The 22,403-nt window shown below is 44.1% G+C and overlaps 1 protein-coding gene across 5 annotated transcripts in view; it reads right to left on the reverse strand.

Annotated features, from left to right (window-relative positions):
* Positions 1 to 22,403, reverse strand: part of LOC130377339 (NACHT, LRR and PYD domains-containing protein 3-like) — a 91,773-nt gene that overhangs the window by 11,934 nt on the left and 57,436 nt on the right. The window contains exons 9-14 of one of the 5 annotated variants that reach the window (XM_056584418.1): positions 6,923 to 7,036; positions 6,734 to 6,847; positions 6,463 to 6,532; positions 5,228 to 5,453; positions 3,087 to 4,920; positions 2,534 to 2,707 (exon numbers count right to left, since the gene is read on the reverse strand). In XM_056584418.1, coding sequence (XP_056440393.1) covers positions 2,534 to 2,707; positions 3,087 to 4,920; positions 5,228 to 5,453; positions 6,463 to 6,532; positions 6,734 to 6,847; positions 6,923 to 7,036 — 2,532 coding nt within the window. Of the gene's footprint in view, positions 1 to 2,533; positions 2,708 to 3,086; positions 4,921 to 5,227; positions 5,454 to 6,462; positions 6,533 to 6,733; positions 6,848 to 6,922; positions 7,037 to 14,069; positions 15,934 to 16,948; positions 16,996 to 17,171; positions 17,346 to 20,729; positions 20,904 to 21,243; positions 21,418 to 22,403 lie in introns of those variants that run through there. The other 4 variants (XM_056584420.1, XM_056584419.1, XM_056584416.1 and 1 more) reach the window with 4 other exon arrangements.

Here is a 22,403-nt window from a genome sequence, read left to right on the forward strand (position 1 = left end):
CCTCGTTTTCAGTACTCCTCCGTTTGGGTACTGAGACACCTGAAAGGGTGCCGGAAAATTCGAGCTACACACCCCCTCCGTTGATTGGTCGACAGAATCGTCACTTCCGGGCGACGTGGGGATAAAAACAAACAAACAGTAGCCTCGAGGTATTATTCTTTACAATGAACATGTCGTGTAAAACGCTTGCTTGGGCGAACAAGGAGGTGGAGACGTTCCTCTGCATTCTTGGGGAGGAAGATGTGCAGAGGGAGCTTGATGGAGCAGTGAGGAACGAGAAGGTCTTCCAGCTGGTTTCTGGTTGAATGGCTGTGTCACGCTGCTATGATGTCACGATAATTACGTAGCTGCCGCGGCGATCGACATCCGGCCTACCTTAAAGGGTACTGTCGGCGGTGGAAACACGACCTCGGCACTGAGCTGGGCTATACCGCCCCCTCCCTATCGGACTGAGGCGAACCGAACCGTACAGCACCCTGCAGTGGAAACGCGGCATTAGAAAATAAAGGTTGTGAAAAAAGAAAAATCTTGGACAGGACTTTATACACTTCATATACCCCTGTGGCTTCCTGGGGTTGAGCCCCCCCAAAAGTCAGAACCTAGACTCGCCCCTGCCTTTCCCCCAATTCATTCTCAACCATGGCTGAGATAACCCCCACTACGAGTCTCGTTGTGGAAATACCAGAGACGAGAGTCCGACGTGTTATGTGCCAATACCAACAGCAGAACGGTTATCCAAATAACAAAGAAGTGTACAACACTTGCGTTACAGTCCTGGAGCTCTATGTATTAATAATATCATATAATACATAGATATCCATTTCATATCATACATATTATCACAGCCAAAAGCTGTGTGCGCCTCCAGACGATATTATGAATCACAAACGACTTCGTCGGATTCTCCGACATCTCTGGTTCTTCCACTTTCACATCAATCTGAAGTAGACTGAACAGCGCGCTGCCTGCTGCCGGCTGCCCGCTGCCGGGCAGTGGTGCCTCACGGCAACCGGCAGCAGGCAGCATCACACAGTTCATGTACTTCAAAAAGTCAAAGCCAAAGTTCCTTTTCCCCAATTTATGACGACATATGGGACCACATTCCAAATCAGCGCGCTTGAGCCTCCGTTTTTTCAAACACCTAGTGCTCGTTTTACACCGAACGCAAGTTTTAGCCACTGGGGGACCATAGGCAAGCTAGGGGAACTCATATTTATGTTAGAAAACCTCATAAAGTGAGATATTCATACCAAGGGACTTTTAATAACCTCCGTGAGTCAGGACCTCGGTTTTACGTCTCCCCCGAAGGACGGCACCTTCCACAGCCCAGTGTCCCCGTCACTGCACTGGGGCATCAGGATTTATGCTCTGGCCAGAGGGAAGAGTGCCACCTACTGGCCACCAACCGACACCACTTCCAGCAGCAGCTCAGTGTTCCCAGTTGGTCTCCCATACAGTACTAACCAAGCCCACCTGATTAGCTTCAGAGGTTCAGCTAAGGCATTGGTCTGGCTGCTGGTTTATTTAGACCGATAAACTTTGATGGATGCAAATACTGTGACTTAATTTGTTTAACTACCACTGTCCCGTGAACAGGGGATTGTGGGAACGCACTTTTATTATATTTCGTGTTCATAATTGAAAAGTTGCAATGGCAACTTTGGGATAACTTTTTCAACTTTTCATTTTCACATCCCACATAAACAACAAGGTGTAAAATGTCCAATGGCACCACTCTAACGCCTGATTAGAGTGATCGCTGCCACTCTAATCAATGAAACCATTTCCACGGGGCACGCTGCGGAACGTCTCTGCAGCGTCCCAGGAGCGGCTCGCCGCGCCGCAGCGCTATCATTCCGTAGCACTTCTATTTTTGACGCAAGCCGTTGCTGAACCGCGTCAATTTCAACAGAGCAGATCGAGCTGGGCAGGAACTGAAAAAGTAAAAGCCATAGAGCATCCGGTCAATTTTCAAAATAAAACACAATACTCAGCTCATGTAACTTCACATCAACATTATTACGTCATGACCGGTGGCACCAGGTCAGCAGTCAATCAATCAAAGGGTCTCAGAGGGTCGGCAACATGGACGACGAGAGACTGATTGTCGAAGTGGAGCAACATAAAATAATTGATGAAATAAATCATCCTTTTTATAAGGACAATGTCAGAAAGGACAAAGCCTGGCATTTAATTGCAGTAGTTTTGGGAGTGGAAGGTGAGTACACTAGGTATAGGATTATCGCGTGATCTCGTGTGAATACGGCTGGCTCGCAAGGCAGCGCTACGCTGCCGTTACGAGCCCGGTGGAAATGGACGCAGGGCAGAGTTCGCAGCCGTTTCGCGGCGCGGCCGTTCCGCGGCGCATACGTCCCCGGTGGAAATCAGGCGTAATACATGTGGTCATCAAAGGTATTGAGTTATTATCTGATATAGTTTGAGGTCATTTAGGTATGATTCTCAAACCAGGGGCAGTAGTTAAGTCTTCTAAAACAGAACCTTGTGGTGTAACTGCACTTTGAGTATAACTGACCTGAGAATTTCCAGTGTACAGTTTGGACTCCCCAGTCCAGCAGAGAGCAGCTTCACTCCTGAATCCTGCAGATCATTGGTACTCAGGTCCAGCTCTCTCAGACTAGAGGAGTTGGAGCTGAGAACTGAGGCAAGAGCTTTACAGCATCTCTCTGACAGCTTACAGCCATTCAAGCTTCACAAAAAAACAGATAGTTGAACAAAATGATTATACATTAGATCTTGAAATGGTAGTTACATATTAGGTGTACAATGTTGATACTAACAAAAATGCTATAACAGTTGTTTTGTAGTTCTGAAAACTGTAACATAATATTACTTTTATAGAATTATGTATATAGTGTGTATCGTAAAACATGTTATAAGTATGCCTACAGATACATGTTGTATGTTATTATAACTTTTGTATTCTAGTATTATGTATATTGTATTGTGTGCATTGCAATACATGTTCTTAGTGCACCGTCAGAGATGTTTTGTAATTTACTATAACTTTTATATTGTAGTATTATGTATAGTACTGTATTGTTAATACAAGTTATGTGTGAACCTACAGAGATGTTTTGGAGGCTTTGATCAATGGCAGCAGCCCCAGAAGACCCTCCTCAGAAGCAGAGTATTTCTTCAGGTAAAACACTTCCAGCTGCTCTTCTGATGTCAGTACGATGAAGACCAGAGCTGACCACTGAGCAGAGGAGAGAGATTCTGTGGAGATACTTCCTGATGACAGGTACTGTTGGATCTCCTCCACTAAAGAACTGTCATTCAGCTCATTCAGACAGTGGAACAGATTGATGCTTCTCTCTTGAGAGAGATCTCCACCTATCTTCTCCTTGATGTAATGGACTATTTGGGTATTGATTTGTGACCTCCTTCCTGTCTGCCCCGGTGGAACGTTTTTAGTTAGATTGCCCAGTAATTGACTATCTCTTGGTCCCAGCAGACCTTGTAGGAGCATCTGATTGGTCTCTAGAGAGAGGCCCAGGAGGAAGCGGAGGAACAAGTCCAGGTGTCCGTTCTCACTCTGTAAGGCCTTGTCCACAGCACTCTGGTAGAGGAGGAGTTCAGCTTCCCTGGAGGTTGGCTGTTCTTCTGAGAGCAGGTTGACACCAGTGTTGATGTAGGACAGAAAGACATAAAGGGCAGCCAGAAACTCCTGGATGCTCAGATGGACGAAGCAGAACATCCTGTCCTGGTGCAGTCCACACTCCTCTTTAAAGATCTGGGTGAACACTCCTGAGTACACTGAGGCTGCTCTGATATCGATGCCACACTCTGCCAAGTCTGCCTCGTAGAAGATCAGCTGACCTTTCTCCAGCTGGTTAAAAGCCAGTTTCCCAAGAGAAACAATGATCTCCCTGCTCTCCGAACTCCAGTGTGGATCAGTTTCAGCTCTCCCATGATACTTCCTGTCCCCCTGTATGGACTGAACCCTCAGGAAGTGGCTGTACATCTGAGTCACGGTCTTGGGCACCTCTTCTCCTCTCTGGGATGTTTTGAAGAAGTCCTGTAGAACTGTAGCAGTGATCCAACAGAAGACTGGGATGTGACACATGATGTGGAGGCTTCGAGATTTCTTGACGTGAGAGATGATTGTGGTGGCCATTGTCCCCTCTCTGAATCTCTTCCTGAAGTACTCCTCCTTCTGTGGGTCAGTGAACCCTCTCACCTCGGTCACCATGTCAACACACTCAGCAGGGATCTGATTGGCTGCGGCAGGGCGTGTGGTTATCCAGATGCGGGCAGAGGGAAGCAGGACTCCCCTGATGATGTTTGTCAGCAGCACGTCCACTGAGGTCGGCTCGGTGACATCAGTCCAGATCGAGTTGTTCTGGAAGTCCAGAGGAAGTCGACACTCATCCAGACCATCCAAGATGAAGACTACTTGGTCATGGTCGTATCTGTAGATTTCTGATTCTTTGGTTTCAACAGAAAACTGATGAAGAAGTTCCAGTAAGCTAAACTCTTTCCCTTTCAATAAATTCAGCTCTCTGAAAGTGAGGAGAAATGTGAAGTCTATGTCGTGATTGGCTTTGCCTTCGGCCCAGTCCAGAGTGAACTTTTGTGTTATGAGAGTTTTACCAATGCCGGCCACTCCGGTTGTCATTATTGTTCTGATTGGTTTATCTTGGGCAGGTAAAGGTTTAAAGATGTCTTCACATCGGATTGGTGTTTCATCGTTGGCTTGCTTCCTGGAATCCTTTTCAATCAGTCTGACCTCATGTTCCTTGTTGACCTCTCCACTGCCTCTCTCTGTGATGAAGAGCTCTGTGTAGATCTCATTCAGAGGTCTCTGCTCTCCTGCTCTAGCGATTCCCTCAAACACACAGTGGAACTTCTTCTTCAGATGAGCCTTGAGTTCATGTTGCCACTGGACCACAACAGCTCCTAAATCCCAAACCAGAAGAAACAAACCATTCATATTTCCAAGCAATATTAGTGGTGTAAAGAAAAAAGTATTATAAAATTCTACTTTATATGGATCTTATAACTTTATTAGTAGTGCTGTCGTTGTTGAGTATCAGTGGTATCAGTGACTTGTTAACCTGACATAACAAGATAGTGGTGCATCTCTTCCACTGAGTTATTCTGCTGTTGATCTGCAGTTTAATGTTTAAAATTCTTTAAGCTGATACCCCCACAATGACCCTACATATCTGGATCAAACCATTTAACCTATATATGAGTATCTTACCACTCCCCAGCTTGTCGGCCAGTTCCTCCTGGTTCATCTCCATCAGGCAGAGCTTTGTGATGTCTACCACTCCCTCTATGGCGCGCCTCCTCTGCTCCTCGTTCTTATCATCCTCCTCCTCGTCCTCCCTCTGACTCTCTGAGCATTGTGGGTAATCTGAGAAGAGATCCCTCCAGAGCTTCTTCAGCTCCTTGTCTAGAAAAGCGTGTGCGTTCTCCTCAGCCCTCTGGAACAGAACAAACATCAAGGAGAACTTTACTTTGAACTAACTGAGGACATCAGAAGCATCTGTCCTAGATTAACGTCTCCCTGGTCTAAAGAGGGAAGCCTGGAGCCTATAAGCTCCACAAGAGATGCTTTTATTGCCCATGTAGAGCCAGGGGCACCAGTATAGCTTGTGGGCCTTATCAAATAATATATTGGGCCTCCAACCTAGACCACCCACCAGCCTAGAAAATCCATTTGATCACCCAGATTGATAGACTAGCTCTAGTGTAGCGTACTGCTAATTACCCAATACTTGGACTGCTATCATTGACCATTGATGTATTAATGTTAGAGGTAATGAGTGGCATCTCTCATTACTGTTGCTGTTCTGGCAAAAGGCTTTCCTCTTGAGAAATTCATGAAATTCAGTGGTGTTTTACATTTTGGTCAATTTGTTCCCAAAGTTTGTCAGATGCCAGTAATGTTATACTGGCACTAAACACCTCAGTAAAATGGGACAGAAAAGACACACTGTCTTCATACTCTGCTATTACTTTTCACCACTAGGGGTCAGTATTCAGACCTACCCTGGCTGCATAGTTGATAAATAGAAGAAAATTTGTGTAGGCCTCAGTAAACAGTTTCCTGGTTCATCCAGCTGTCTACCTCATTCATTGATTCATATTCATGAATTTCAATGTTTGATGAAGAACTATTTGATTTGTATAAGATTCCATGATTCACTAGGTAGCTCCGTGATAATGGGCACCACAGGAAGGTGAATAAATAAAAATCTTTAGTTCTGTTAACTGGGGGACCAACTGTGGGCCCTGATCCTCCCTCTCAGGTTTCTGTTTCTGATACCCCGACTTCCACCGAGTGGAAGACTGTGCTGAAAACTGGATCCACGCAAGACTGAACCATGCAATAAAGAGAGAGAAGTGGAATATAAAGACTATACTACCCCCCCCCCCCTTAGGTCACCCCTGTTTAGAGCTGAAGTCAAATGTAGTTTTTCATTTACACACCTTGATCAGCTCTGCTTGATGCTGCTGTACAGACTGAGCACTGGTAACCTTTGACCTCTCCTGGGGTCGCCTGTGGAGAGAACGCACGCACGCACGCACGCACGCACGCACACACACACACACACACACACACACACACACACACACACACACACACACACACACACACACACACACACACACACACACACACACAGTATCTTTTTCTAAAAATATTTCCTGAATTGTAAATATCAGTCAGTAAAACTAATAGTTTGTTGGAAACTCCTACCTCTCCTCTCTGGAGGGGCGTCCATCGTTAAGGTCAGGAGGATGTTGCATAGAGCGGTCGCTCTTCATGGAGACACAGCTGGGTCCAGGGGAGTCTGCTCTCTCCTTCTGGAATCTTATATAAAAACAAGAACCAGGATTTATGGATGTTTGATATGCTGTCGTTTTATAATCTTTGACAAATCCTTACCCTTCCTCTCTGGAGGGGCGTCCATCTTTAAGGTCAGGAGGATGACCCATAGAGCGGTCGCTCTTCATGGAGACACAGCTGGGTCCAGGGGAGTCTGCTCTCTCCTTCTGGAATCTTATAGAAAAACAAGAACCAGGATTAAAGGATGTCTGATAGATATAGTTGTATAATATCTGATAAATCCTCACCTCTTCTCAATAGACTGATTTCCATCTCTAAAGTTAAAAGGATGATCCATAGACCAGTCACTCTTCAAGGAGACACAGCTGGGTCCAGGGGAGTCTGCTCTCTCCCGCTGCTCTGGGCTTCAACACAACACACACACAGCTTTTACTAAGACTGATGATGGAGTCATGAGATATCAGTGCTGAGCTCTGAGAAGGACAACAGTCACAGACAGTGAGATCCTCTTCTTGCCTCTTAGCTCTGCTCTGGCGGCCATGTTCCCCAGACAGAGTGGTTTTAGAGGTAGGAGCCCCCTCCTCTCTCTCCTCATCCATAGTAGACTGGAGACCTGGACACAAACACAACTACATATTGTTTCTGTGGATTCTGTTTGAGTAACAAACGTGAAATGACTGCAGTGAAGATGTGTTATCCTTCTGTCTAATAGACACACATTCTATCACTCTCTTTGTCTAGATATACATAGTATATCAGTCTCTATGTCTAGATCACACACACACACACACACACACACACACACACACACACACACACACACACACACACACACACACACACACACACACACACTATTACTGTCTATCTCTAGATATACACACTCTATCATCTATGTCTTTATCCTTTAACTGTTGTAACCATAAACCATCAATAATGAACTAATGTTACCAATAAAACGCCACAATAAAAGTCCATAACACAACCAAACTGACTAGTACAGACTCATACTGTCCAGGAGAAAACGTATCCTTTCAGTACAATTAAAAACACTTTATGTACCGTACCAGAGGATCCGTATATAAACGCCCTCCACACAGTGAAACTAGTTATTGATGTTCTGACCCACACTCCTTCATTTAAACAGGTTATTTCACTGATATCAGCGCCCCTTTTACACCACAAACCTGGAAACACTGAACTTGGTCTGGAAACAGATTAATTTAGTAAGAATGAATTAATAGAGTAAGAATACTGTACCTTATCTTCTCCGTGATAAAACGTGTGCTGTCCGTATAGAATGGAAATATAGAAGCAGAAATTAAAGGCAAGTCAAAATCACGGAGAAGTGTTAAGAAGCAAGACAGAACATTAAACAGGTTCTAAAGGTTCAGAGAGTAACGATTGAGCTGCTAAACTCCTCATTGAAGACCGATCAAATGAGGAAGGAGACTTTGAACAACAGATAACTACGTCTACACGCTTTATGTTCCACTGGCCTCTGTCAGGGCACAGCACCATGACTGATGAAGTGATAAGATAAGACCGAGCAACAGTTTAATAAAGTCCATATCAAGCTATAAACCAACAGGTCCTAGTGCTGATACCCACAATGATGGCTGAATAGTACAACTAAAGTATGACTTCCAGGGTACAAAGTATTGCTGTACTTGGTATCGTCTGTGAAGAAATCCTGGGACTCTCAAAGTATCAAAATTAGTGGTGGGCATAGATTTTTTTTTTTAATCTAGATTAATTCCAAAATTAATCTAGATTAATCTAGATTAAAATGGCAAACGGCAAAAAATCCTTTCGTTTACCTTGACAGCGGTCAATTATACTTGGCAATGGTGAATTATCAAATATAATTCACCACCGGAAGTTGTGAAGTGCCCATGCAAGTGAACGGAGCATAAACAAAAATAATTGACAGCTGAACGTTGGGAAGGCCCATGCAAGTGAATGGAGCAGTCTACAGCATTGAGAAGAGACGTGTAATAATCCATAATAATGTAAGGTTTAGAAGTTAAATATTTGAAAGTTGTAGAATAAATTAATATAATTTATATTGGAGTTAATTTGCTAGAAATGTACTTACAATGTTTAGTCAGTTAATTATTTACATATTTATGTTACACAATTATTACTTACATATTTACATATTTAACACAGTCAGGATATTCTGTTGAATCTGCCTCTCTGATTCCCTCACGTTTACCTCAGTTTACCTCAGTTAGCTTCTGATTGGTTAGTTCAGTCACGTGATGGGTCCGAACAAGGAAGTGTTTGAAAATAGATTAACGGCGATATTTTTTTTATCGCGCGATAAAAGTTTTGCGTTAACGCAGCCGTTAACGCCGATAACGACCCACCACTAATCAAAATACAACTGCAAAGGAAGGAAAAGGAAAAAAACTTTTACTAGAGTAGAACATTTCTCAACGAGTTGGTAGACATAAAAGACGATCTTTTGAAGCGCATACACACTGTCAGAAACACCTCGGATCAAACCAGGACACAGACTCGAACCTGAGTAACAGCTGTCATTAAATAATCCACTGGTTTGCCTTTACTCACTCACACACACATGCACACGCACACACACACACATGCACACTGCACACCAATCATTTGTCACACAGCTAGAGTCAGTTGTTACCTTTAAGGCTAATTCAAGGCTAGTTTCCATTCATCTCACATTTTGCCTGATAAGACCCTGTCCGGTACCAGGGTTTTGAAAAATAGGGGGAGGACTTGAACTTCATGTGCTAACAAACACAGATACCCATTGGAAACCTTTTCCAGTAAACACACCCCCACCCTTCTGGAAAAATTAGACGTCTCACTCTCATTTAAATCCACTGTATCAACAACTTTAAAGGACTTTCCTAAGTGTGTCCTCGTCGTCAAATTGTGAGCTGCCCCGTTTAAAAAATACAAAAGTACAAATCGAAGTAAGGTTGAATTAAGTGTAGGGGTATGCCAAAACACAAAAGGAATATTTAGAACCGAGAGAGAACATTAAGCAGGTTCTAAAGTTGTTGAGAGTAAAGGCCGATTTAGGGTCGTTTTAGACGCAGAGACGTAAGCACGTAATTTACACAAGGGACTTGTTTTAGACAAGTTTTGATTTACGGTTCCCCTAAGGTTCCTTAAGGATTGCGCGTGTTGCAAGGGGATTCTCCGCCAGAACAGTAGGGGGAGCAACGAACTAATCTGTGGGCGTGGAAGTGGAAATCGCTGGCTTGTTTATATTTATGCACTTCCAGTATTTTCGACGAGAGTAGCAGTAGCTAAGTTTAGGTTAGCGGTCTTTTTCCACACTCTGAACGATGTTAAGGTTGAGTCGAAGACAGTTGAGGGAGCTGGAGCTGATAAGACTCCTGAAAGGATGTGGTTAGCTGGCCAATCACAGTCTTTGCGAGCTGCGTAGGGCCGTAGTGTTTTAGTCGCATAGTCAGGAATTTTGGGCGACGCACTTAAGCACGTAAGGGGGGATATTTTACCGCGCAAGGGGGGGTTATGTATCTTACGTGCTTACGCGTTACGTCTAAAACAGAGCATATATCGGCCTTAACGATTGAGCTTCTGGGCTCCTGAACCATAACTGTTTTCAGTGATAAAATAAGAAATAGTCTTTGGAGATCACAGTGGACACACACCTTGCTTGATTTAGATAAGTTAAACACATTTCCTGAAACACGTTGGAGGGTTAGCAGTAGAAGCTCCTCACTAACTCTGATGACAGTTTTATTATCTATGTTTCATGAAGGAAGAAACTTCACAGAGATTTCTAGATTAAATCAATAAACATAATTGTAACTCTGTAATGTGTCTGTGCGTATGTTAATGTGTGTATGTGAGCGTGTGTGTGTGTATATATCCCACCAGATTACTTACTTTTGTTTTAGTATATGCGTATGTGTTCAGACTCCACTGTTGTGTGTGTGGAAATAACCTCTCCACACACTGATGAAGGGGTGAATGGAGACTCCATTGTTGTGTGTGTGTGGTAATATCCTCCCTCCCCACTGATGAAGGGGTGACTGGAGACTTTAACTAAAGGGAAGAATGTTGACTTGTTGTTCCCAACAGAACACAAAGAAACAATCTTCCGACATCACAAGTGGTCGTGTCCACCTAGATGTGTGACGGAGAGATGAGCAACGTTTGCTACAGTCCACTGGGTAGGCTGGTAGACTGATCTATCCAGCACACATCTAGGTGGACACGCCCACCTGTGATGTCATAAGGGGCCGATTTCCAAAACGGCTTGTAACGGCTAAACACACCACACCTGGTGGCATGTCATGGGACCTTTAAATCTCTGCGTTGTCCTCGCCCCAGGATCACCAACCCCGTAGCTGCCTGCCATCCACCCCTTGTGCTCCTCTGCCTGCCCAGCTGCCTGGAATCCACCCTTGCCGGTCCATCTCCTGTTGTTGTTCCCTGCCTCCTGCAGGTCGTCCTGTCCACCAACATCGCAGAGACCAGCATCACCCTCAACGACGCGGTGTACGTCATCCACTCCTGCAAGTAAGAAACCCGGTCATGATGTTTGTGAATGTGTCTTTGTATTGACTGTGTATATACTTTGGGTTTTGACCCAGTGTCTGAAAACAGGCCACCTATATAAGGTGGCCTGTGTTCTATTATATGCCTTTGGTTGCACCATGTACAGCACTTTGGCCAATGAAAACAGTTTTTAAATGTGCCTTATGAATGGATTTTACTTACTTACTTACTGTGGGGATTGTTGATGTTTCCTTGGGGTTGGTCCACCAGAAGTGGACGCTGTGGACAGCAACGACGAGCTGACCTCTCTGGGACGCCCCGTGGCCCAGCGTGGAGCCCCGCCTGGTCGAGATGATGGTCATGGGAGGCATCTTCAAGTGGCTGTCCTGCTCCCCACCACCAGCGCTCATTTCCATCTATTCTGTATCTATGTTTGAACACTGCGTCCAGAAGCCAAACTCATTTGAGTTACTAGTGCTTGTATTGAAGTTACTCGTCGCTTTTCCAAGAGTTACCTGTTACTATTTTAATCAGTGACTTTATATTGTTGATCCTTGCTTCGTTAGATGAGTACTAGGCCCTGTCCCATTACTCTCCCCTTAACGAGAACACTTCCCTCCACAATAAAGAGTGAAGTGATAGTGAAGATCGTTCACTATGAAATGTGACACCACTATAATTAATATTATGCAAATTAGCGTAGTGAACGTGCTCCCCTACGTCACGCGCAGCACCGACGTGTCTACACTACAGGAAGGAGCCTACAAATATTTTCGTTCACGTTTGAAAATGTCACCCTTGTGTCGAAAATAAGACAACCTACACATTCAGATCGTAGTTAAATCCAGTTTACGGATAAATAAATTAACATAATGTATAACAGTTTGAGAAAACATGGAAAAATAGCCGCTTGCTGAGTTCTCAACGTGTCCTGGGTCATACGTGATACTCCCTTGGCTGTAAGTGAGGTACCGAGCTGGCGAGCTGCCAAGGGACTTTAAGGGGAAATAGGCCCTCTCTCTTGCCCCTAAGTATTGGATCACCCTACCCCTCCGAGGGAACGCACAACTTCTAGGGCTGGGGCTCAAATCTAGGGCTAGGGGAATAATAGGATGGGGCCCTAGTTACTATTGCAGCCCTTCTAGGCGCTATAAATGTTATACGATGTGGTTTGAATTAAACAACACATGACCAAACCAGCAATTCACCCTGAGGATGACCCTGGAGGCCAAGGTCCAGCTGGAGGACATCCTCTCCATCTCTGGCTTCCCTGAAGGTGATTGGTTCACATCCCCCCCTTGCCCCGCCCACCGCAGTCTCTTCTAGGGTCTGGAATCAGCCGGGACGATGCGATATGAAAAGATGTTGTGTAAATACTGAGATTCTGTAAATATTGTGGTACGGTATTTCGATCTCTTTGGAAGTTTTACGTGGTGGTTTCGGTTCTACAGGTCCTCAATGCAAATGGACGATTGTCGAGTACGCATAACATTAAGAGATACTTGATTGAGCAATGTTGTCAGAGAGACACAAATCAGTACTTTCCTATAGAGCGCACTCTATAGGAAGGTACTGATTTGTGTCAACCTGACAACGTTACTCAATCAAGTATCGCTTAATCAAAGAGTCCCGATTCTCCCATGAATGGATTCCTATTCCCCCAGCCCCTGCTTGCTCTGCCCTGAGTCAAACCCCTGCATCCAGACATCGTGGCTCTGTTGCTTTTCTTGCATTTCATCGACATTTGGCCTGCGGATGGAGTTTTAGTCTTCAGATAGTCGGTCTGAAATGTTGGTAATCGGTCATCTTATGACGTGTGTCTAACCTGAGAACCATAAACCTGTGTTTATCAGAGGGTCTGATGAGCCGAGTGTTAGCGCGGAGGGGGCAGGTCAACAGGGGTCAGCCTGTTGACCTTTGGGCTCCTACCCCAACGGGTGCTTCTACATGGAGAAGCGGGGGATCCTGACCCCGGAATGAGGCGACGCCCTCATCCACAAGACCTCCGTCGACTGTCCTTCAGCAGCCAGGACATGACCTTCCCCTCGCCCTGCTTCGACTTCGGGGAGAAGGTCAGCAGATACATGCGTTCTCAAAATGACAAAACATCTGTATTGTATATTAACAGAAAAAAATTGATCAAAATTGAAGAGATTGATAATCTGGGAAACTACAAAAATCACAGCACCTTATCAGTCCCAAAATGTATCAATAAAAATATGAAAATGGTTTGATTTTGAGTGTGTGTGTGTGTGTGTGTGTGTGTGTGTGTGCGTGCGTGCGTGCGTGCGTGCGTGCGTGCGTGCGTGCGTGCGTGCGTGCGTGCGTGCGTGCGTGCGTGCGTGCGTGCGTGCGTGCGTGCGTGCGTGCGTGCGTGCGTGCGTGCGTGCGTGCGTGCGTGCGTGCGTGCGTGCGTGCGTGCGTGCGTGCGTGCGTGCGTGCGTGCGTGCGTGCGTGCGTGCGTGCGTGCGTGCGTGCGTGCGTGCGTGCGTGCGTGCGTGCGTGCGTGCGTGCGTGCGTGCGTGCGTGCGTGCGTGCGTGCGTGCGTGCGTGCGTGCGTGCGTGCGTGCGTGCGTGCGTGTGGTACTACCTGGAGGACTGCATCCAGCTGACCCACCGTCCAATGACAGCAAGGGTGAGGAGGGAGGAGATGAGGACGTAAGGAAACCTTTGCACCGTGTAACGGGAACTACCATCTAAGGGCCTGGTGCATTACCACAGGCCTGCTGTCTCTGAACCAATCAGACAGCAGAGTTTGCCAGATAGGATAGGCTCTGGCAAGCTTAGCCTGTCTGTTTAGCCACCTTTTTACCTACTTTTTGTTTTTGTATATGCGTGTGTGGTTAAAAAAGTCAGACTCCGCTGTTGTGTGTGGTAATAACCTCTCCACACACTGATGAAGGGGTGAATGGAGCCTCCACTGTTGCGTTGGAGGTAACGTCTCCAGAAGACTTGGAGGATTTCAACTGAACTAACGGGAAGAATTGTCTGAACACACGAGAACATTCAGTTGATCGACTGAGTTGTTTATTAACATTATGCTTTATGAACAATTACAAATCCTAAACAGGTATCTTTAATCATTGAACATGTTGACTTGTTGTTCCCAACAGAACACAAAGAAACTATCTTCCGTTTAAAGTAATTTACAACATCGTTACCCTTTCCCATAGAACCCTTATCATCATTCATGATTATGTTGTTAAATCTGCTTTAAATCACGTTCCATGTCAGGCATGGCAAAATATAAACTGATTTTGGATTCCTTTAAAACGATGTTGAAAATATATAAAATATTGTAGTAAAATAACGTACCATCAATCAACATTTAAAACACATTTTACATTAGAAAGTAAATCTTTGTACAACCTGCTTAACCCAAAGGAAGATCTTCCTTTCATGGTTTATGCTGAACCTTCCAGAAGCCCAATAAAATGCAGCATTTGGAGTTCAGTGGAGTATTTAAATCAATCACAAAGTGTTGTACTTCCACTGAACGGGTTGACCCCTCAGAGCACCAACAGCTGCTGCTCAACAACCCGATGCACTACAGGTACGTCCATGGGTCCACAGGTATTCAAACGTCCCCCTAACAGCTGGTCCTCAACAACGTCAGGACTGTGAGGACCCCCCAGACCCAAGCGGCCCCCTCTAATCTGACGCTCAGCAGCCCAGCTGAACACAGAGAGGGCTGAGAGATGAACCACGGGAGACACTGATGTTACCTGCTGCTTACCACCGGCACACAGACCTGCTGTGGGTTTAGATCCATGAATGTGTGTGCGCGTGAGTGCATGTCTGTGTAAATAAGTCTGTGTACATGTGTGTGTGTGTGAGTGTGTGTGTATGTGTGTGTGTATGTTTATAGAGTCTTGAACGATTTGTTTGTTTGTGTGTGTGTGTGTGTGTGTGTGTGTTAATTTCTATGTACATATGCTTGTTGGTTTGGGTGTGTTTATGACTGTCTACATGTGTGTGCTTTTCAATGGGTCTTTGTGTGTGCTTGTGTATCTACAATGGACACTCCCAGAGACGCTGAGGAACCAGGCTTACGTAACCAGGCTTACGTAACCCAACCCCAGGGAGGAGGACCTCCTGGGTGAAGGTGGACTGGAAGGTGTGGATGTGTGTCAGTGTGTCTGAGGACCCCCCTCCACCTGGGGACACTCTGTAGAAGGACAGAGAGCCAGCAGGCCGGTCCAGATACACCCCTACTCTGTTAGAGTGAGGGGGGGGGGGACGTATGGATGTTGAACTACCATTGTGACGGGCAATGTAGGCAGCAGCAGCATTGTCGTCATCACAAACAAGACACCAGGACTTGTTGTTCCATCCAAACCAGGCCTCACTAGCCATTCCTCTCCTTGTCATTCCTCTGTATGCCACTCCTATATTAACCCGTCCTTCCCACTCTTCCTCCCAGTAGCAGCGGCCATTCAGACCCTCTCTACACAACAACTGGTGCAGGGTGTCAAACCTCTCTGGGTGATCCGGATACGACTGGTCCTCTCCAGCCAGCGTCACCTTTCTGCTGTCCTCAGACAGAGAGAGTCGTCTCTGGGCTGTGTTTGGGTCCAGTGTGAGTTCACAGGCATCTGACGGGAGAAACATGATTAGGCTTCTAAACCAATATTATTAATTATAATTATCATCATCATCATCTTCATCATTATTAAATAAACAGCATCACCAGCTCTAATTGAAATCTAAGATGAAACACATGCATCATTCAAAACATGTTAATATGATTATTATGTGCCATAGCTAATGTAATGACCGGAATTAAAACAAAATGATAATTATTATAATAGTGACAAGATGATAGTATAATTTAATAGTTTTTGAATATAAAATAGACATGTAATTATGATTAACAGTATCCTGATTATTATGGTGTTATGTCTAATGTTGTAAAAACATCACTCATGATATAATCACAGCAATTATGTTAATGTTTATATTAGTGGTGGGTCGTTAAACTTTTATCGCGCGATAAAAAAAATATCGCCGTTAATCTATAATATCCTGACTGTGTTAAATATGTAAAAATGTAAATATGTAATAATTGTGTAACATAAATATGCAAATGATTAACTGACTAAAAATTGTAAGTACATTTCTAGCAAATTAACTCCAATATAAATTATATTAATTTATTCTACAACTTTCAAATATTTAACTTCTAAACATTACATTATTATGGATTATTACACGGCTCTTCTCAATGCTGTAGACTGCTCCATTCACTTGCATGGGCCTTCCCAACGTTCAGCTGTCAATTATTTTTGTTTATGCTCCGTTCACTTGCATGGGCACTTCACAACTTCCGGCGGTGAATTATATTTGATAATTCACCATTGCCCAGTATAATTGACCGCTGTCAAGGTAAACAAACAGATTTTTTGCCGTTTGCCATTTTAATCTAGATTAATCTAGATTAAAAAAAATAATCTATGCCCACCACTAGTTTATATATGTAAGATACATGATGTCAGTCATCAGCTTCATTCCCAGAAAGATCTGAATGAACAGACGTCACCTCTTGCTGTGTGGATGGACTTTCCCTCTCAATCGTTAGTGCGTGTTGTGATGAATCAAACAGACACTTACACTTCTTTAGAGCTGGTTTCAGTCTCCACACTCCACTGTGCTCCACACTGGGGGGGAAACGAAGTGAGAGCAGCATGTTGAAACATTCACCTTCATCATCTGCCGTCTCATCACTTTCTACACAACACAAGTTACAGCTGCCTTTTCAAACCACTTCATCTAGCAGCGGGTTGAATCCTTGTAGGAGACATTGTCTCTGAGTGATGAGCTGTCCTCTCCATACCTGAGAGCGTCCAGTCTCCAGTGCGGATCCTCCAGTCCAGCAGAGAGAAGCGTAGCTCCTGAGTCTCCTGGGTGATTGTAGCTCAGGTCCAGCTCTCTCAGATGGGAGGGGTTGGAGCTCAAAGCGGAGGCCAGAGAAGCACAGCCTTCCTGTGTGACCTGGCAGCCAGACAACCTACACACACACACACACACACACACACACACACACACACACACACACACACACACACACACACACACACACACACACACACACACACACACACACCTTTATTTATTCCATTTGGATGAGAATAGTTCTTACTGAAGTAAACAGGTTAATAAAGTATTAATTCCATAGGAAGAACAACTAAAAGCTTTATGATTTAATTCAGATCACAGCCAGTCTAGAGGCACCATCACCGAGCCTCATGTCTACACTAAAGGCAACTCCTCAGAGTTACATAACATACAACACATAACATCCAGACAGCAACCCCTCACCCTAAAATCAGCTGGCCAGCGTTCTGTCAGCTAGAATAACCTGTTAACTCATAACAGACTAGCAGTTAACAAGACAGCAAAAATAAACACTAGGGCTGTAACGATACACAAATTCACGATTCGGTTTGTATCACAATTTTTGACTCACGGTTCGATACATCCCACGATTCTTTTAAATTTAAAAAGCATTTTATTTAAACAACACTTAAAAACCAATTATCTTGATGTAACTTTTAGTAACAAATCATTTGGAACACTGAACAGATTTGAACCGAAAGAATACTATTAAAGGATAGCTAAATTAATAAAGAAATAACCAAAGATTGCAGTTGGAGGATGCTTTTTGCTGGTAGGCATAATAGGGCCCCTTTAACTGTTTGGTTGGTTTATTCAAATATCCTTATTAGCGCTTCTTATTAGGCTATGTAGCTTAAATAATGACATAATCAGGCCGTATAGAATGCAACATGTTTAATAGCCTAACTTTCGATAGATGAGGAAAAACATGAACGTCGCAATAACGAGGCATAGTGTTACGAGTAGCATATGTGTGTGCGGGAGAATGGCCGTGTGCGTATGCGTGTGTGAGTGACGTCAGCGAGTGAGTGGACGAGCGAGGAGAGCGAGCAGTAGCGTGTGTGTCTAGTGAAGAAGCGAACGAGTCCGGTAGAATAAAGTACCCATCCTGTCAATAATCGGTGGCCGCTTCATTCCGACCTATAAGCAGACAAACTGCCAGTCGAATCACACAAAACAATAGAGACAGGATCACACAGGCAATTTTTTTTGCGTTTGGCCCACTCTGGATGAATGTCGTTCGTCGCATATAAGGACTTCGACGGCTGTGGAGAAATGCAATCCTCCGTAACCACGGAGAGCTGTGATCACAGACAGGGCATCTCGTCAAGGGCGTAACCATGGTTTAGACATTGGGGGGGTCCAATTTTTTATTATTATTTGTTAAGTGCAGTGCATTTCCTTGATTGCACACAAACACATACACACACACTTTGTTTTGGTTAGCTGCTTACTGACCTTAAACACACCTACCAATTACAATTATGCTCTTCCAGTAGTACTGTAGCAAAAAGGATAGCTTCCAATGGAAAAATACCACATACCCATGACCACATGTCATTATGTTATCAGAAGAACAGTGGCTGACCTTCGTGATCATTTTGGTCTATATATTCTGCTTGTATTAGAAGTAGGCTACTTTTATGTATTGCTGACATGTAGGCCCAGGTTATAAACAATGTTGTAAGGCTGTCTAGTCTCATATTCAAAATTCTCACCTTATCACCTGCATGTCCAGAGCATGTCCCTGTCTGGCCACTGCTTTCAGCATGCCTGTCAAGTTACTTACTGTCTGAAAAAAACTGCGTATGCTTGGCTGTTGGTCCAGTTTCTTCTGCTTTTTAGGTAACCTCAAATCCTCCATTACTCAACTTTACTTTCTTGGCTCTCACTGAAGAAAGAGTGTGGGGTAACCATGACAACGCAGAAAGTCGCGAGGTGGTTTCAAACTAAATTGCACAAGTGTACAATTAGGAGGGGGGATTCACACACTCAACAAACAGAAATAAATTGAAAATAAATAAGACATAACCAGTGATGTTGATAGGTTTTCAATGTAGTGAGTCCCCGGGACCCACAGGTGGCGAGTTGGGTGGGTCCCTGAGAAATTCAATGGGTCCCGACTCCCCAGTTTAAAAAATGTGTTTCTTTTTTATTATTATATTTCTTAAATTAAATTAATAGTGTTAAACTCCTTGATGGTGGTATGATATGGTTAGAGCTGGAGTACTCAACCGTTCATGTTCAACACTAGAAACGCCGGGCCATTTTTACTTACTCCTAGCGCCGCAAGAGGGGTCAAATGACCCCTAAGTCATTTTAATGAGAGGCTGTGCATTTGCACATAATGATCACTAGGTGGCGCCAATGAGCTATTACCGCGCGAGCGCCACATTTGTTTGTGTGTGTGTGTGTCACAAGCCTAGTCCTCACGATTTTGTCATAAATGTACATATATTCAATCAGAAGGATTGCAAAAAAATCCTGTTTGATTTGCTCATTCGACACGAATGAGCACAGCATCGAGCAGTGGAAACGTGGGTTTATTTACTATGAAGTTCGTATTTTTAATTGTTGAAATGAAATCAGCGGTGACGAGCTAGTTGTTTTGGTAGCGGCTAAATTAGCATGTCGCGATACCTTGTACAGGGGATCACGTCTGCGCCGAGTAGATGCGCAGAGGGTTGAAACAGCGCTTGTCCGATCTGCTCACAAGAAGGTTTCTTTGGCCAGTTACTGTGATTAAACACGAGTTGTTTAATGTTCACAATGTATCGTTTTTCATGGGGAAAATGAGATGCGTCCCCGGGACGCATGGATAGTGAGTTTAGTGCGTCCTTTCAGATTTTAATGCGTCAGGGACGCAGGACGCGTACCTAGCAACATCACTGCATAACAAGAGACCGATCCATTGACAGGGTTCATAAAAAGAGAACATATATTTTACATTTTATCCTGCTGTATATTGGGGGGGACAGGTTAGTATTTTCTCAACATTGGGGGGGACACGACCCCCCCAAAGAATGCGTTGTTACGCCCTTGCATCTCGTCACATATTTTTGGCATCGATAGGAGGGGGCGCTGTCAGTGGACTATTATTTAGACAAATTATTAGCAAATTTCAATCGGACAATTTGACCGAAGAGTTAGAAAGGGCATATCGCGCTTCTGCCTTCTCACACCGCGAAACAGGTTCGTGGCTTTGAGTATCGCGATTTTCGGTTTGATACGCGTATCGTTACAGCCCTAATAAACACCCCTTCAAACTAACACATTTTAAAATCCTCGTCCTCTAAAGTTCTGTTCCTCCTCTGGCCTCTCATCCTCCCATCTGTGGTCCACTGACACGGTGACCCCAGCCTACAAATGAATAATGATGCTGAATCTGTCTGGGATTTTAGACACGTGTCGTCTGTTCTTTTAGATCACAGCCTACCTAGTCCTGGATCCAACCATATTAAACAGACCCAAAGACTCATTTAGCCCTAACCCTGACCTGAGAGTTTCCAGTGTACAGTGTGGACTCCTCAGTCCAGCAGAGAGCAGCTTCACTCCTGAATCCTGCAGATCATTGGTACTCAGGTCCAGCTCTCTCAGACGAGAAGAGTTGGAGCTGAGAACTGAGGCCAGAGCTTCACAGCATCTCTCTGACAGATGACAGACATTCAGCCTTCACACACAAAATAAAAAGATTTTCCGTAATTGAAAGACAAGTTATGACAATTTTTTTAGATTTAAACGGTAATAATAAGCTTTAAAAAAAGCCTGACTACATGTGAATGGTAGAATAAGAATAATAAAAAATAGTCAACTGTACTTATATAACATACAACTTATACTGTCATGGCAACAACGATATAAATATGTTGAGTTATTCTTGTAATTATTTAGGGTTGTGAATTTTTACTTTATGGCCTTAAATCTGTACATTAAATGTCTTTATTGTAGTTTTTTTGTACTCTAATATAGATCATTGTGCTTTGAAGGTTTGCACATTGAGTAAAACTGACCTGAGAGTTTCCAGTGTACAGTGTGGACTCCCCAATCCAGCAGAGAGCAGCTTCACTCCTGAATCCTGCAGATCATTGGTACTCAGGTCCAGCACTCTCAGACTAGAAGAGTTGGAGCTGAGAACTGAGGCCAGAGCTTCACAGCATCCCTCTGACAGATTACAGCTATTCAGCCTGCACAAACAATAAACAGAACATGTTAGGAACCCTGATTAAATGTTTTAGACGACTTTTCTGATAGTTAGCTATCAGAAACTTTTATTTTCTGATAGTTATATCAAAATGATGATACATTATTCTTCTGTAAATTATATTGTGGTGATCACGGCCGTGGTCACCGTGTCCGGGTACCGCAAAGGATCCTGGGAGGCTCGGGGGGAAGCGGCACCGCCACCAAGGGAGTCGTGTGTGTCTGTCTGTCTGTCTGTCTGTCTGTCTGTCTGTCTGTCTGTCTGTCTGTCTGTCTGTCTGTCTGTCTGTCTGTCTGTCTGTCTGTGTGTGTGTGTGTGTGTAAAAAAAAAGGCAACTCTCTGGGTCTTGCGTGTATTGTGTAACTGCTGTAAACCTGGGCCCCGTTTCCCGATAACGATGGATCCAAGCTTGTACGATCATTCTCACGAAGGATCTTGCGAACCTTCGTAAATTTCTTTGGAGTGTTTCCTGAAACTGCTCTTAACATGAACGCGCGTGCATTGCTCTAACGACGTTTGTAGGCTTGTAACTGTCCACTGACACGGTGCTGGAATGGGCTCTGTAGGAGGGGGAGACGCAGGAATGTCCCAGGAAAATAGGGTTAAAAATATGTCCCCATCAAGGCTAACAGCAGAGTATCCTACGAAAAGAATAGACCACAATAATATGAATGCTGAAGATATTAAAACACAATTGATTAGGCCTGGGCTGACATATGCTTTCAGTCCTAATCTTGAACGCGTATATTTTTTCGAGAGATTTTCCCCCCTGAAAGAATTCCATGTTACAAAAATCTAAAACAGCTTGTGTGACAACTACATTTATCTTAATGTGCTGATTTCTGAAACATGCTTTGCTCAGCAAAGAGAGCAGACTTTATCTGATTCCTTAAAAGGTTTCATTGATGGCACACACTCTCTAGTCTAGAATCTTTGGTGTAAACATTAAAAATGCAACGTTCCATGCAT

The sequence above is a fragment of the Gadus chalcogrammus genome, chromosome 23 (genome assembly GCF_026213295.1).
Source record: "Gadus chalcogrammus isolate NIFS_2021 chromosome 23, NIFS_Gcha_1.0, whole genome shotgun sequence".
In the NCBI taxonomy this organism is placed as follows: domain Eukaryota; kingdom Metazoa; phylum Chordata; class Actinopteri; order Gadiformes; family Gadidae; genus Gadus; species Gadus chalcogrammus.